The sequence below is a fragment of the Diachasmimorpha longicaudata genome, chromosome 3 (assembly GCF_034640455.1).
Source record: "Diachasmimorpha longicaudata isolate KC_UGA_2023 chromosome 3, iyDiaLong2, whole genome shotgun sequence".
Taxonomy (NCBI): domain Eukaryota; kingdom Metazoa; phylum Arthropoda; class Insecta; order Hymenoptera; family Braconidae; genus Diachasmimorpha; species Diachasmimorpha longicaudata.
Genome location: NC_087227.1, coordinates 4,005,764 through 4,019,951, shown reverse-complemented (window position 1 = coordinate 4,019,951; position 14,188 = coordinate 4,005,764). Strand labels below are relative to the sequence as shown.

The following is a 14,188-nucleotide window of genomic DNA, read 5'->3' as shown; positions in this document are numbered from 1 at the left end:
TCAAGCATAGAAATAAAACTACATGTCACGGTCATGAATACTTCTAGTCAAAGGTTATTAATATCGTTGTTCCCAAAGAGGATAGACCAAAGTAGCGGCTCAGTTCTGGGGGTTTGACTGACGCCAGTTTCTCCACGTTACCGACACGATTTCACCCCCGAGGAGACGGGGCGCCACGAGTCCTACTGGGGTATCTGCATATCGGTCAAGCGGGGGGGCTCCGTTCGTACTTGTTCAACTGTACAAATGATTAACTGTACACAGAATTTTCAAACGGTGAGAGCACCATTTGAAAATTCTAAAATTCTAAAAAGCTAGGCTGTACATGTGGCGCTGGGTCCACATGTACAGCCTAGCTTTTTCTCTCGACAGTTGAATCCCTTCACAGTGGTGCTCTCACCGTCTGAAAATTCTGTGTACAGTTGATCATTTGTACAGTTGAACAAGTACGAACGGAGCCCCCCCCCGCTTGGCCGATATGCAGATACCCCAGTAGGACTCGTGGCGCCCCGTCTCCTCGGGGGTGAAATCGTGTCGGTAACGTGGAGAAACTGGCGTCAGTCAAACCCCCAGAACTGAGCCTCTACTTTGGTCTATCCTCTTTGGTTGTTCCTTTGATCAAGATACGCGAGAGCGTATCGGCCAACGCCAAGTTGACGTTTTAGATCCGTGTGACCTCATAGGCCGATGCTGTCGCGTATAATATACACGACACAACTACTCCCCGAATGGTTTTCATTTTTTTTCTCGTTATATGAAAATTTCTGGCGAAATCCGTCCTTAGTTACATTATATAAGTTGACTATGAGCTTTCTAATGATATTTTTATTTCTTGATAAACAATAATAAATAAAAATATCCGCCCATAGCAACCATCATAATGTAATATTTTCGCGATTTTATTTTCTCAGCGTTAGACTTGTACGTCAAAGTTGGCAACAATTATAATGTATGCAATTTCCGGATGGGTCTAAAATAGGTACAGCCGCAAAGAATGGTACAGGAAGTGGCGGCCATTTTCCCCAGAAGTTTCGGGGGTAGGGCCATCTAGAATCACTGTAGGGAACTGAGAAAGAGAATTTCTTTACCTGTTGTGAAAATTACCGATCGGAGAAATGAATGCGAATGTCCTCTATCATAATTTTGTTGTAACACAAAATTTTTATGTTTTATAGATGGCGATAGTAATCCAATAATCATCTTTCAACGTTCTGTCAAGGGATGCTCAACCTAAAATATTAACGAGAATGTGCATGGAAACTACATGCCCCGTTTTTTTCAAATAATTAATTAATTGTTAATGAATTAATTTATTGTATCGATGATGGTTATTCACTCTTTGAACTTAATCAGATATTTTTTTCGCAGGGCTCTATACTATTTCTTATTGTTACGGTTAATTATATATAATCGAATGAACAACTATTTATTTATTATTTTGTTAAATTTTAAATTCCATCACCGGTAATTTAGGTTGGTCCAATTATATATAACTAACCGTAACAATAAGAAATATTATAGAGCACTGCGAAAAAAATATCTGATTAAGTTCAAAGAGTGAATAACCATCATCGATACAATAAATTAATTCATAAACAATTAATTAATTATTTGAAAAAAACGGGGCATATAGCTTCCATGCACATTCTCGTTAGTATTTTAGGTTGAGCATCCCTTGACAGAACGTTGAAAGATGATTATTGGATTACTATCGCCATCTATAAAACATAAAAATTATGTGTTACAATAAAATTATGATAGAGGACATTCGCATTCTTTTCTCCGATCGGTAATTTTCACAACAGGTAAAGAAATTCTCTTTCTCAGTTCCCTACAGTGATTCTAGATGGCCCTACCCCCGAAACTTCTGGGGAAAATGGCCGCCACTTCCTGTACCATTCTTTGCGGCTGTACCTATTTTAGACCCATCCGAGTTTCAGTGGGCTGGGCTGTACCTATTTTAGACCCATCCCGCAATTTCCTCTTCCTCCCCAAGGTTACTAGATAACCAGGTTGGCACAGTACATGTTCCGATGATAAATTCTGTCGCTGGGCTCATTCTAGGGGAAAAATGACGGGACCAATCACAATCGACGTTAAATCGGGAAAAAGGCCGATTCACATCGCGCACCCAGCGACCGACAGCTCCGAGAAGTTATCAACTTATTATTCTAATCAATTATCCTGCTCATGCCCAATCGTTTGAAGGTCCTTTGCAGGTCTATGATAGATAAGAATTATTGTTTGATCGATCATCGTTTTTTTAAAATGAATTTTTCAAAAAAATGAATTATTTCTACGGAAGTTATCATTTTTTTTTTAATTTAGCCCTAGAATGTTGAATGACCGCTCAAACGATCGAGAATCGTTTGCAAGTGATTGATAGATGATCATCAATCCCCTACAGAATACTAATTATGAATTATTGATAAAAAATCATTTTGAGGTTACTGAGCTCAGCGGCGGCGGAGTAGGGAGGTCGCCATATTGTATCCAACAGCTGACAGTTTGCATTTTGGAGCATGGCGAAAAACTACTCCGAAACAACAGATTCATTTTATTATCCAAAATGTAAGTCATAATTAACCGATTGAATGTAGTGAATCCTATGAATGAAGTGAAGGGTAATTTCAATAATTTTTCTCCTGTAAATAGTTTTAATAATTTTTTTTCAAAATGGGGAACTTGCATGCGGCCCAGATTTGAGAAATAAATGTATTAATAAATAGTTTAACGCCTATGGAATACTCTCCAATAAAAAATGCATTCTAACTCATTGCAGTTTTTTTTTAACAATCAATCGAAAATTGCATAATTTTGAACCACTTTTTAACGCTCGTGACGTCATCAGGCGGTGACTCCGGGTTCTTATTGCAGCCGCTAGATGACAGCACTAATATTTTTCTAAACGTCAGCCGGTGTCAACAAACAGTAGAGGTTATATTGTTAAATGTCACTTCTGCCCAGTAATGAGCGAGAATAACCTGCGGCTTCACACCACAATTTTCGAATATTTTTGCACGTAGGAATTGTTATAAACACTTAATTCGGTGTTGACACAGTTGAGTTCGCACACGATGGTACAAAACAATATTTGTATGGTTGTTTTTTAACTTTTTTACTGTCATTTGACATTTTGGAGTATTTGTGAGTGTTTTAATCAGTTAACGTTAAATCAGTTTAAATAGGTTTAATCAGTTAGGGTTAGGTAAATTTGACATACCGACGGTAGGAATCTATGATCCGGTAGATGGCGTCACATGCGGAAGTATAGGACCCGCCTGATGACGTCATGACAACTTTTGGAGCATTTGAAAATTTCACTTTTTGAACAATCGATAATTAATTGTTAAACGATTTTTTAAATGTTTTTTCATGAAAAATCTATTATTAGGACCATTAACTATGTAAAAAAAAAATAAAAAAAAATCATGCAAGTTCCCCATTGTGAACGATGTGCTTGGCGTATTTTTTATTTCAAGTTTTTTTTGTAAACAAAAGTAACCATTTTTTTTTTGGAAAATAGGATCAGCCAATAAAACGTCAACTTGGCGAAATTTTTTCACAAAAGTTTTTTTGTGTTGGATTTACAGCCCAACGAGCGCAAAGTAGTTTCACTTCAAAAATTAATAATAATAATCTTGGAGCCTCCTTGTATAGAATAAGCATCATTTGTCCCAAATGTCTCTCCAGTGCACAATCACAGGATTTTGATCGTATTTTATGGAACTGCCCGAAGTATCATGAACAGAGAAGAAAATTGAATAAAAAACTGAGAACCAAGAACTGTTCTTCTCTTTACACCACAACAAAATTCACGAACACTAAAGACTACAACTATATCGAACAAATGTATAATTATGTTAAAGAGTCAATCTAAAAGTATAACATTACAGAGTAAAGACACTTTAAAATAACAAGATTGATGTGTCAAAAAAATGTAAAGTTGAAATTATAAGAAAGTGAGACAATGATCGCTGTTCAAAATGGTCACTTAGCCGATACACTCCCGTGTATGGTGATACAACTATGCTTCGTACATTCCGTCGATGTGCCTCAGTACGTTCTGATGACCAAATCATAAAAATCAAAGGAACAACGATATTAATAACCTTTGACTAGAAGTATTCATGGCCGTGACATGTAGTTTTATTTCTATGCTTGATTCTTCCAATTTGAACAGAATTTTCAATCGTTCATTTTTCGAATCCAAAATTACTAACAATAACACCAATAGGAAGTTCTTATATAGTGAATGTATTGAAACTTGAAACATTTTATTTTCGTCAAGTTACAAAAATCATTGGAACAAATAAAAAATCATATGATTAACATTTCCAATCGCGAAAAAACTACCAATTCATGTTTAGTACAATGGTTCTGGAAATCTTTGCAATCTTTCACCGGAATATTAAATTTTTCATTCATTTCAATCAACTGAAAAATTATTCATGAAGAGAATTGGCATTTCATTTTGGTGTTTATAGAAAAATTTCAAGTACATCAATGCTGCGGTATATCAATCAAGCACATAGTTAATCCCCCTCTTCTTATTATATGTTAGTTAATCCATTTTATATTTCTTTTTTGATTTTTTTAAATAATCGTTCAAATAACTTAAGAAAGCTGTACAAAACGGAAAAATAAGAAGACGAGAGAATTTTTTCATTTTTCGTGGCGTTTGGAATGTCTCCAATACTTAAAACCCAATTTTTTCAATGAATTTTCTGATGTTATAGTCAAGTGATGAGCTTCAGATGAGAGTATCCTAAGTATTTTTTGCATAGCTTCTAAGGGAAGATTTTCAAGAGGAAATACCGCAGAAGTTTTTTGCTAACAAATCAGTTGTTCACAAAAAAAGTTCTCATAAATTTTGTTCTTAAATCACTTATGAGGAAAATAATTACCTAGTTAACAAAACGGTCCTGCCACTCATCGACTCAACACCACATTTGTTAATCACGTAATTATGTCGATAATGATTCGATTTAGAAAGAAATGTCACAAGATAGTTTTCAGGGACTTAATTGTCTAAAAAAAAATCTTTTGGCATTCGTTTGAAAGCTTTGGAGATATTACCAAAGTAAGATAGATAAAATCTAGTCCATCTTCTGCAGCTTAAAACTTCACTAATGATTTCTTCAATTGTGTGATTACTTCAACATCTCCGGAGATGATTCTTGAGGACCTTCGATGGTATTCGAATTTTCTTTACAGTAGTTTTTGGTACAGGTACAAGCATCGTCATTCAGAACTGCGAAGAATTCATTGGCTAAGATTTGGAGCTTTTGGCCATTGCAATCCCTAGGCCCAAGAGGCCTGCAAGACCCACAATTACTCCACCAGCTACTGCCATACCTACTAGTCCTTCTGAAAACATAGAAAACAGGCAAGATTTATAATTATATTGTATTATTAAGAATTGATAACTTAAGCAGACCGCAAGAACTTAATTCGGTGTTACTTCAATTCTCTTCTTTATTGATTTTTTGTTTTGTCTCATAATTTATTGAAATTTAATTTATTGAAACGTAAAACTGGAAAGGATTTGATACAGTTTGGATAAACTCAAAGTCTCTGAACTCTCTCTGAATGTTCCATCTCAGAAAATATACTATATAATAAAATTAAATTGACGTTTTCAATTTATCTCGTCTTTAATTCCATCCAGGAGAGTCATTGTAAGAGGACGAAACTGTTTAGGACGTGTTTTCCCTAAAAATCGATTGGTTAATTTTTAATCAACTATTATGAATAGACAGTTTCTGTTTTGCTATTTTATCTGCAGGAGGTGCCCAAAAATAATAAAAATATGCTGAAAAAAAGTAAAAAGTAAAAATGTGGAACCTGGACTTTTCAATTTATATGTTGAAATAATTGCAATAAACGAAAAGCTGATAATGCCTGATTTGGTCGAGAGGCAAGAGGGGAGGGCTATAATAGTAAATGATTTCCGTTCCCCACGGAAATGTTCCTCGCGTCAGTGACTTAGTAAAGAAAATGTTGAATGATATTTACATGAGAGCACATACCTTTTTCCATTTTTTTTTTAATCAAACCCTCCAAATGTTGGACCTGTTGATTCCCAGGTTCTACCTGAAGGAATGCCCTGACATAGTGCAAGGCTTTACTGTATTCCTGAAATAATGAGATAGTTAATGACGCATCATCAACGAGAACGAATGAAGTCCTATTAACTGTTATGAGTTCACTAATAAAGTTTGAGTACTTTTCGATAATCTTTGAATTTATTAAAATGGTAGAGCTACTTTAAATTCAGAGGGATAGCACTGCTGATCAGAATATGTATAACGCGATTTGTTACACTTTTAGAGAAAGCAAAATTAAAAATTTCTCGATCTGTGTTATATTTAATAAACAGACAGATTCTTACTCTGATTCGGGCGTTCCCAATGGCTAAATAATACAGGCAATCCCTCTTTTCACTGTCTCCGTAATTGCTGAATAAATCCTCGAGCAGTACGATTCCTTTTCTGATGTCTCCTGGATATCTGCTCCTCACTAAACACCAGGCATACTCAAATTGAACCTTTTGGGTCACTGAAGATGACCTCAAGTGCTCGCTGTAGGTCCTCTCGAATTTCTAAATCACAATGATTTTTGTCACTTCCAGAAACTATAGAAAGTCATTAGACAATCGAAATCTTTAGTCGAAAGTTCTTCCCAAATTTGTGTCTGAAAAACGACATAGTCTGGTAAGTTTCACATTTCTTTTCCTTAAAAATAATGTCAAAGAAAAGTTTGAGAAGCGACTCAACACCTGATGTGAGCTTCTCATATTCACTTGAAAAGTCATTTCAACCACTAGTGTTAAACCGACAACCGATTTTTTACAACTGAAAACTCTCAATGATCAGTGTAAATTATGTGGCAACCTCAGATTTTCATGATATTTTAGGTAATACTTAATAACTTGATTGCATACCATTGGAATTTAGAAACTTTCCCATTCTCCGCCTAAGATGTGTGAAAATGAAATGAAAAATTGCTATCAGTAAGAAATTTACTGAGTACTCAGTAATTTGTATTAAATTCCTCACTAATAATTGAGCTTTCCTCCAAAGATTCTGACTAGCTTTCATTCAGAAATTTTATTAAATAAATAAAAAATTAGTAATTCAATTTTTTTTTCGATTGCCAAAAAATTAAAAATGTGTTACTTATCGACTAAAAAATTTCTTCGGTTCCAAAAAGTCAGAGAAATCATTAGGAAAATGCCAGTTATGGTTATTGAATTCCATCATCTGTATTCAATAAACCCCAAAATATTCAATAAATATTCCCCACATCTTAGAAACACTTCTCCACGTAAAGAAGGGGCAATATTGAATCCGAGACCACCTCTAAGGACATCAAGGGCGGACGAGATCCTCTGCTCATACGGAAAAGTGTACATTGAAGAACCCAAAAGAAAGATCAAAAAACACCAACGGCGCTCAAATATGCTCACTTTGAATAGTCTGCTCTTGTTGAACACCGGATGGAGATTGGACATACCATTCAGTATGATCAGGCGAGGACCTTGACCGAATCTAAAGGATATTTTGAAAGAAAATATCGAGGGGCCTCGAGCTCCATCAAAATTTTAACAACTTCAACAGGAATAGAAGATATCAAGTGAACCCTATCTGGGACACGGTCCTGACGGTTTTTCAATTAATCAATTGATGAATCAAAAAACCCGATTGGCTAAGTAACCCCCCCCCCTTCACCGTCACCTCTGAGGGTATATAAGGACTACCCTCAGACTTGGGGCTCATAACTCTGAAGATGGAGACTGCAATGTATGCGAAACTTCGCTAGAATGCTGAGATAGAACTTGATATTCATCCGGAAACCAATAATATAATAATATAATACGTGAGTGAAATTTTTTTGCCAAGCTGTACACATCGATTGGAACACCCGATTGCAAACCAAACTGCTCATTTTTCGCTGAACCCTGTCACGTGCAATTCTGTGGTTTATTCCGTAATCGATCAATGAAATGCAATTTCGAGCATTTTTGATAAATATTTCTCTGTGTTTATCGAGAAGAAATTTCCGATCGATTAATATTGAGAGTGTTTTATATGTGTGAACAAAAATGAATCATCTGTCTACAGCTGTTTTCAGTCCATCTCAGTATGTTATAATTTTTTTTAGTTTTTCTGCCAACAGTACCGAAATATTTAGAATGGTTTTAATGAAGAGAATCAGAGAAGAAAAAGCAAGGAATGAATAAACCAGGGTCTTTTGTCAAATGGGTCTAAAGTGTCAAATCTTTGGTCACGAAGTCAGCTGATCTGGCGACATCATACGAGAAGGATATACCTTCTGCGTGTGATAATAAAGAATGAAAGTTAATAGTTAAATCGGTTTTATATCATTGAGAAAGTCCCTATCCATAATCCAATAATTAATTACCAAAAATTCCAGGAACTTATTAAAAAATGGTAACCACTGTTATCAACCCATCTGTAGCCTGTTATCAACTTCGATATGGAACAAAACTTTTTTTTGTCTTGAAAATGTTTCTCCAACTACTATTTTAGTATAGCCATGGCAGAATGGATACATCTGTATGAAAAACCTAGTCCAAAAATTGTCCAGCTACCTGTCAAGACAATGATCAACTCTCCACCCTGTCCACACGCAAAATGTCTCCAAATACATGTTCCTGACCATCTCGAAATTCCAATACCAATAACTTGAGAATGATCTCCAACGCAAAAACACCTTGACTCATCTTTTATTACTCCATGAAGCAATGAAAATGACTTGTAAAAGGTGACGCAACTGAACTAACCAAAAAAAACTCTCCCCTATTAAGAATTTGTCGAAATCACCAAAAAATTCTCGAGATAACCTCGAACTCCTATAGCCATTGAAAAATATCTAATTAATTATTGATGATTTTATGGATTATTCGCTACTGAGGGACTCACTTTAAGGTCCTCCGAAGAGACAATCTCATCCAGAACGTCCTCCATGACACTCGTACTGATTATCAATTCCTCAAATCCAAAAAAAACACGGAATATTGATTAATTTAGCGCGTGACGAGTTCTTGACCAATCTGTGTCAGTTATTTTTCTGTTGCTGGCAATCGAAGATGTAAAGGTAATGGTTGAGTGGCCCATGAGTAGCGATATATGTCACCTGGAGAATAACTTGAATAATCACCGGGCTGGCATAATAGTTATAATAATTCTATTCTAAAGTCAGCATAAGTTTTAACATCGGGTATAACCCGAAGTCTCCCCTCCCTTCTCCCTTCATGAGGGTAACGCGGTAATATCCTGAAATTGCGCATGCGCGAAGAAGGGAGGGGGTAGACTTCGGGTTATACCCGATGTTAAAACTTATGCTGACTTTAGTATACCCAAGAAACCTCAAGAATATAAGTTAAGTTAGCCACATAAGCCATGGGCTAACTTCATGCGTCAAACTTTCCCCTCATTGGTCAATATGTAATCAGAATATGGCCATGTTCGACGCGGGAAATTCAAATACGGTGATCAGTCTCGTATAAGTAATACGAGACCGCCAGCGCGCTTCGCGCGCCGAATTTGAATTTATTCCGAAGTAGAACATGTAATATTTTCGATGGTGACTTATCATAACGATGAAACGAAACTACCTCATTTTCGGGCAACATGAACAATTCCATAAATTCTACTAATTGATTGTTTAAGTCACCATCGAAAATATTACATGTTCTACTTCGGAATAAATTCAAATTCGGCGCGCTGGCGATCTCGTCCACTATGAACCCGAACGACCAATAAGGAAAAAGTCTTACGCATGAAGTTAGCCAATGTCTTACGTAGCTAACTTAATTTATGTGCTTCTCCTTTAATAAATAGGAATGTGTCAGTTGTAATTGAGATTGCGGCGACTTCTCTTAATGAATAAGTCTGAAAGATTTTAGCTACGTTAGATCGTAAAGTACTTAACAGACAAGTGGATTTATTAGAAAAATAACGTTATGTATCTAATGGGGAACTTGCATGCGGCCCAGATTTGAGAAATAAATGTACCAATAAATAGTCTGACGCCTATGAAATACTCTCCAATGACAAATGCATTCTAACTCATTGCAGTTTTTTTTTAACAATCAATCGAAAATTGCATCACTTTGAACCATGTTTTAACGCTCGTGACATCATCAGGCGGTGACTCCGGGTTCTTATTGCAGCCGCTAGATGACCGCACTGATATTTTTCTAAATGTCAGCCGGTGTCAACAAACAGTAGAGGTTATATTGTTAAATGTCACTTCTGCCCAGTAATGGGCGAGAATAACCTGCTGCTTCACACCACAATTTTCGAATATTTTTGCACGCAGGAACTGTTATAAACACTTTATTCAGTGTTGACACAGTTGGGTTCGCACACGATGGTACAAAACAATATTTGTATGGTTGTTTTTTAACTTTTTTACTGTCATTTGACATTTTGGAGTATTTGTGAGTGTCTTAATCAGTTAAGGTTAAATCAGTTTAAATAGGTTTAATCAGTTAGGGTTAGGTAAATTTGATATACCGACGGTAGGAATCTATGATCCGGTAGATGGCGCCACATGCGGAAGTATAGGATCCGCCTGATGACGTCATGACAACTTTTGGAGCATTTGAAACTTTCACTTTTTGAACAATCGATAATTAATTGTTAAACGATTTTTTAAATGTTTTTTCATGAAAAATCTATTATTAGGACCATTAACTATGTAAAAAAAAATTTTTAAAAATCATGCAAGTTCCCCATTGCGTATCTGTATCAACCCAGGGTTGATACACTCGAGCTACCAAATCAATATCACTCGAGATGTTATGTTTTCTCCGAAGACCCTCCAGGTGTTAGAACTGGGGAGAAGAAAGTTAATTGTTGAGGGAAACTACTAATCACATGACACTGATACTGAGTGCTTCAAACACTATTTGCTATTTTTGATTGGTTACGGCGATGCGTACAATGTATACAAAAAAACTTATGACTTCACTCTAACTTAACTCCCAAAAACGAACTGAACTCTCCTCCAGTTTTGCTCGTGCGAAAGTCCGAAGCCAGAGTAGGGAAATTGCAATACAACAATTATTTTTTGTTTCCCTGATTGGTGGGCCAAGGACCTTCGAAATCATTGGTGGGGTCTATTGATGGTGGGGGTAGAGAGGGTGTGACTTGAAAAACGGCAGAAATTTCACACTTTGAAGTCATAAATCTCTGGCCAGATTCTTCTAGAAGTGTGTTCAGCATATGGGTGCTAGTAAAAATTCGGGAGTTCTCCACCACAAATGACGGGTTCGGAGGTTCTTGTTCTTCGCGCGATTTTAGGGTTGAGAGAAAAAAAAGGTGAATAGCCGATGGAGATGAAACAGTATCCGCTGAAGAAATACTTTTTGCTTTCGAAGCCAATGTATCACAATCGTTACTTGTTTTTTTTTACAATTTTTTGTTGTTTTTTCGTCAAGTGCATATGGTGGTAGCCAAGAGGTTATTTTCTTGCCGCTTGAGTTCCACATCTCTGTTATAGCATAGAAATAAAAGGTCCTGCGTCCGCTAACCGGATTGGCATAGACAACTGGAGATAACGTCTGCGATAAACGGACCTGGAGGGCGACCAGTTCCGAGGATTTCAGCAAATGCAGGGGCAGCGCCGAGGGACCACCAGGCTAGACTTCCCTGCGAAAATGTGAGTGAGCACAAGATGTTATTAGGAGCCTCGACTATCGCTTGTGCAGCTGCATAGACAGCCTGGAGCACATTTTGATTTACGAACGAACTAAACTAGTTGTATCGGAATGAGCTAATGGTGATCTAGAGTTCTGGTTTAACTATCGATGGGTTGGAGGACACCTTGAACACTGCTTCCGGGAAACCGTGAGGTGTCGTCTGAATCTCGTACTCTTCACCCACGTGGGGATTCGAGAAGAAAATCAAATTTTAGGACAAGAACGAGACTTGAGGGTACGATGCCACGAGAATAAATCCAATGATACAAATATTTGTAATCATGTACGGGTTTTGTTTCAGATTTTTAGAACAATGTACCCCAGAGATATGTTTTTGAAGTGAAACTTCTTTGCGCTCGTTGGGGTGTAAATCGAATATCGTATGTAACGAAAAAGCGACAGGAAAAGGGAGGGGATAGCGCGCGTGGTGGGGCAGTCGAACTGAAGGAGACATGAGAGAGAAAGAAAAATGCAATAGATTCGGATTAGGAACATGGCTCATTTTGTTAATATGATGGACAATACTAATAAAACCTTTTTATTAAGATCGGGATAGTTCACTGGGAATTACCAATCCAGTGGCATCAAAGGCTTTTTACACTTTCGAAAATCATGAAATCTCCGGTCTAATTTATCCTTCAGTAAAATTCCCAAATTGTAAGCGGTACGAAAATGAGAATTTCGTAATTAATTTAAATATATACTCTAATATGAATATTGGAGATCAATTTACTTGATGTTTTAATGAAATTGTAAATTTCCTGATTTTTTGTCCTAAATGGGCTTCGGTGTCACTGTTCCCCGAATTAAAAAAAGTGCATTAACAGCAATTTCCTTGTTTTCTGTTCATTTTCAGGGAAATATGGAACAAAAATTGACTATTCTATTTGGTTTCTCCACGAGATTTTGAATTTTCAATGACAAAATGTTCTGAATTCTTCCTGTGTGGCTCAATAAAAATTTCCGAAAATTATCAGTAGTCATACCCCAAGATCTTCAAAATTATCGGATATTTCCCGAGAATTTCGATGCGTAGCAACGAGAGGGATAAGTTTTGCAGGTTAAAAATCCCGAGCACGAGGGTTTTTCTGCGAAACATATCCCAATCGATGCTACGCAGGGAAACTGGAGGGAAATATTTCGATTAATTTTGAAGGTCGAGGGGTACTTGGCTGGATTATTATTTTCATTCCAATTTCAAGCAATTAAATGTATGGCATTTCACGTAATGTGGTATGGTTTTTCACTGGTAGTTGTGGCTTCCAGCGTATATTTTCTGTCTGCACAAAATGCAGAGAATTCTTTCCTAATTGCGGTTTTCCTCTTCACCGTATTATTAGAAACATTTTTTCAAGGTGTTGATCAACAATGTCCAACGATTCTCCTCCAAATCTGCTCATGTCGAGGTAAAGTCTTTGAACTTGATTTTTTCTAATGATAGTTTCAGGGTTTGAAACGCGTACAAATTGTTTATCGGATATTTTCATTGCTTAGCAACAAACAGGGAAATATCCGAAAAATATCCGAAGTAAAACTCTCTTACTTGTACCACGTGACGGGAAATGCGACCATTTGATTGGTTGAAATTGGGATGAAAAAAATAATCACAAAAAATTCAGACAAAATTTTTTAACAATCTACGGCTAAGAAGTTTCACTTCTGTCGTGCATAAATGTTATACACATATTTTTTTTTTTTAGAAACTTGAGCAGTTGGCCGGGACTCATTAGTAAAGAATTAAAAAAATGTTTCAGCTTCTAAAAAACAATTTACTTTCAACTAATCATATATTAATTTTGAAAATAAATTTAGGATCATAAATATCACATCTTATTGGATTTTAGTCATGCGGTCATTGATATTTCATTCGGTAAAAGTTCGAAATTCTTAAGGAGCTATTGTCGATATTTGCTCATTTTTCCAGTTGTCACAAATTTCTGAGAAACGATTGTTAAAATTGGTGTGAAAAAAATACATTAAAGGAGCTCTATCCGCGTCAATATTTTACCGACCGATTTTACTCTGTCGACATTTTGCCGATCGCATATACTAGTTTTGACTATTTTCAGTTGGCGAATTTTCCAACTAATTGCATATTCAATAATATCTAAATTAGAGTTCAGAAAGTATTAATATTTTCGTTAACATTTCCTTTTTATAAACAAATAATAGAACTTGTTTCCCAAACGATGGCTTATTTTTCATGAAGTGTTGAAAAATTCCTCAGTTTTTTCGATGTTTAATGATCAAAAAGTCACATTTTATTCTATGACCACAATGGATATGTTGGTTCGCCCATAAGACAGTGACTTGATGTTCACACTTTTCTTTGAAGAACAAAACCGATAAGTGAATTGAGAGAAAAAATAAAATTGCAAATGTGATGCTGTTTTTTAAAAATTTTTTGTAGTTTTTGATAATTTCTGCATTCACTAAAAGGGAAGAGCTCCTTCT

The 14,188-nt window shown here is 36.1% G+C and overlaps 1 protein-coding gene and 1 long non-coding RNA gene across 2 annotated transcripts; one reads left to right on the top strand and one right to left on the bottom strand.

Moving 5' to 3' along the window:
- The first annotated feature begins 2,193 nt into the window (after positions 1-2,193).
- Positions 2,194-5,073, top strand: LOC135161046 (uncharacterized). The gene is made up of 2 exons (XR_010298682.1): positions 2,194-2,624; positions 3,527-5,073. It is a non-coding gene; the product is annotated as an uncharacterized LOC135161046 (long non-coding RNA).
- Positions 4,257-9,205, bottom strand: LOC135161045 (mitochondrial fission 1 protein). The gene is made up of 4 exons (XM_064118305.1): positions 8,949-9,205; positions 6,395-6,604; positions 6,033-6,138; positions 4,257-5,370 (listed from the first exon to the last, which is right to left on the bottom strand). Exons 1-4 carry the CDS (start codon positions 8,991-8,993, stop codon positions 5,273-5,275), a joined length of 459 nt encoding a protein of 152 aa, XP_063974375.1. The 5' UTR covers positions 8,994-9,205; the 3' UTR covers positions 4,257-5,272.
- Positions 9,206-14,188: the final 4,983 nt, after the last annotated feature.

What these genes read in the sequence shown, in the direction of transcription:
- LOC135161045 (XM_064118305.1), bottom strand. Translation starts at nt 8,993, where the DNA reads ATGGAGGACGTTCTGGATGAGATTGTCTCTTCGGAGGACCTTAAA. An exon ending in TCTCTTCGGAGGACCTTAAA is followed by an intron (nt 6,605 to 8,948) that starts GTGAGTCCCTCA and finishes ATTGTGATTTAG; the next exon opens with AAATTCGAGAGGACCTACAG. An exon ending in TTGGGAACGCCCGAATCAGA is followed by an intron (nt 6,139 to 6,394) that starts GTAAGAATCTGT and finishes TCATTATTTCAG; the next exon opens with GAATACAGTAAAGCCTTGCA.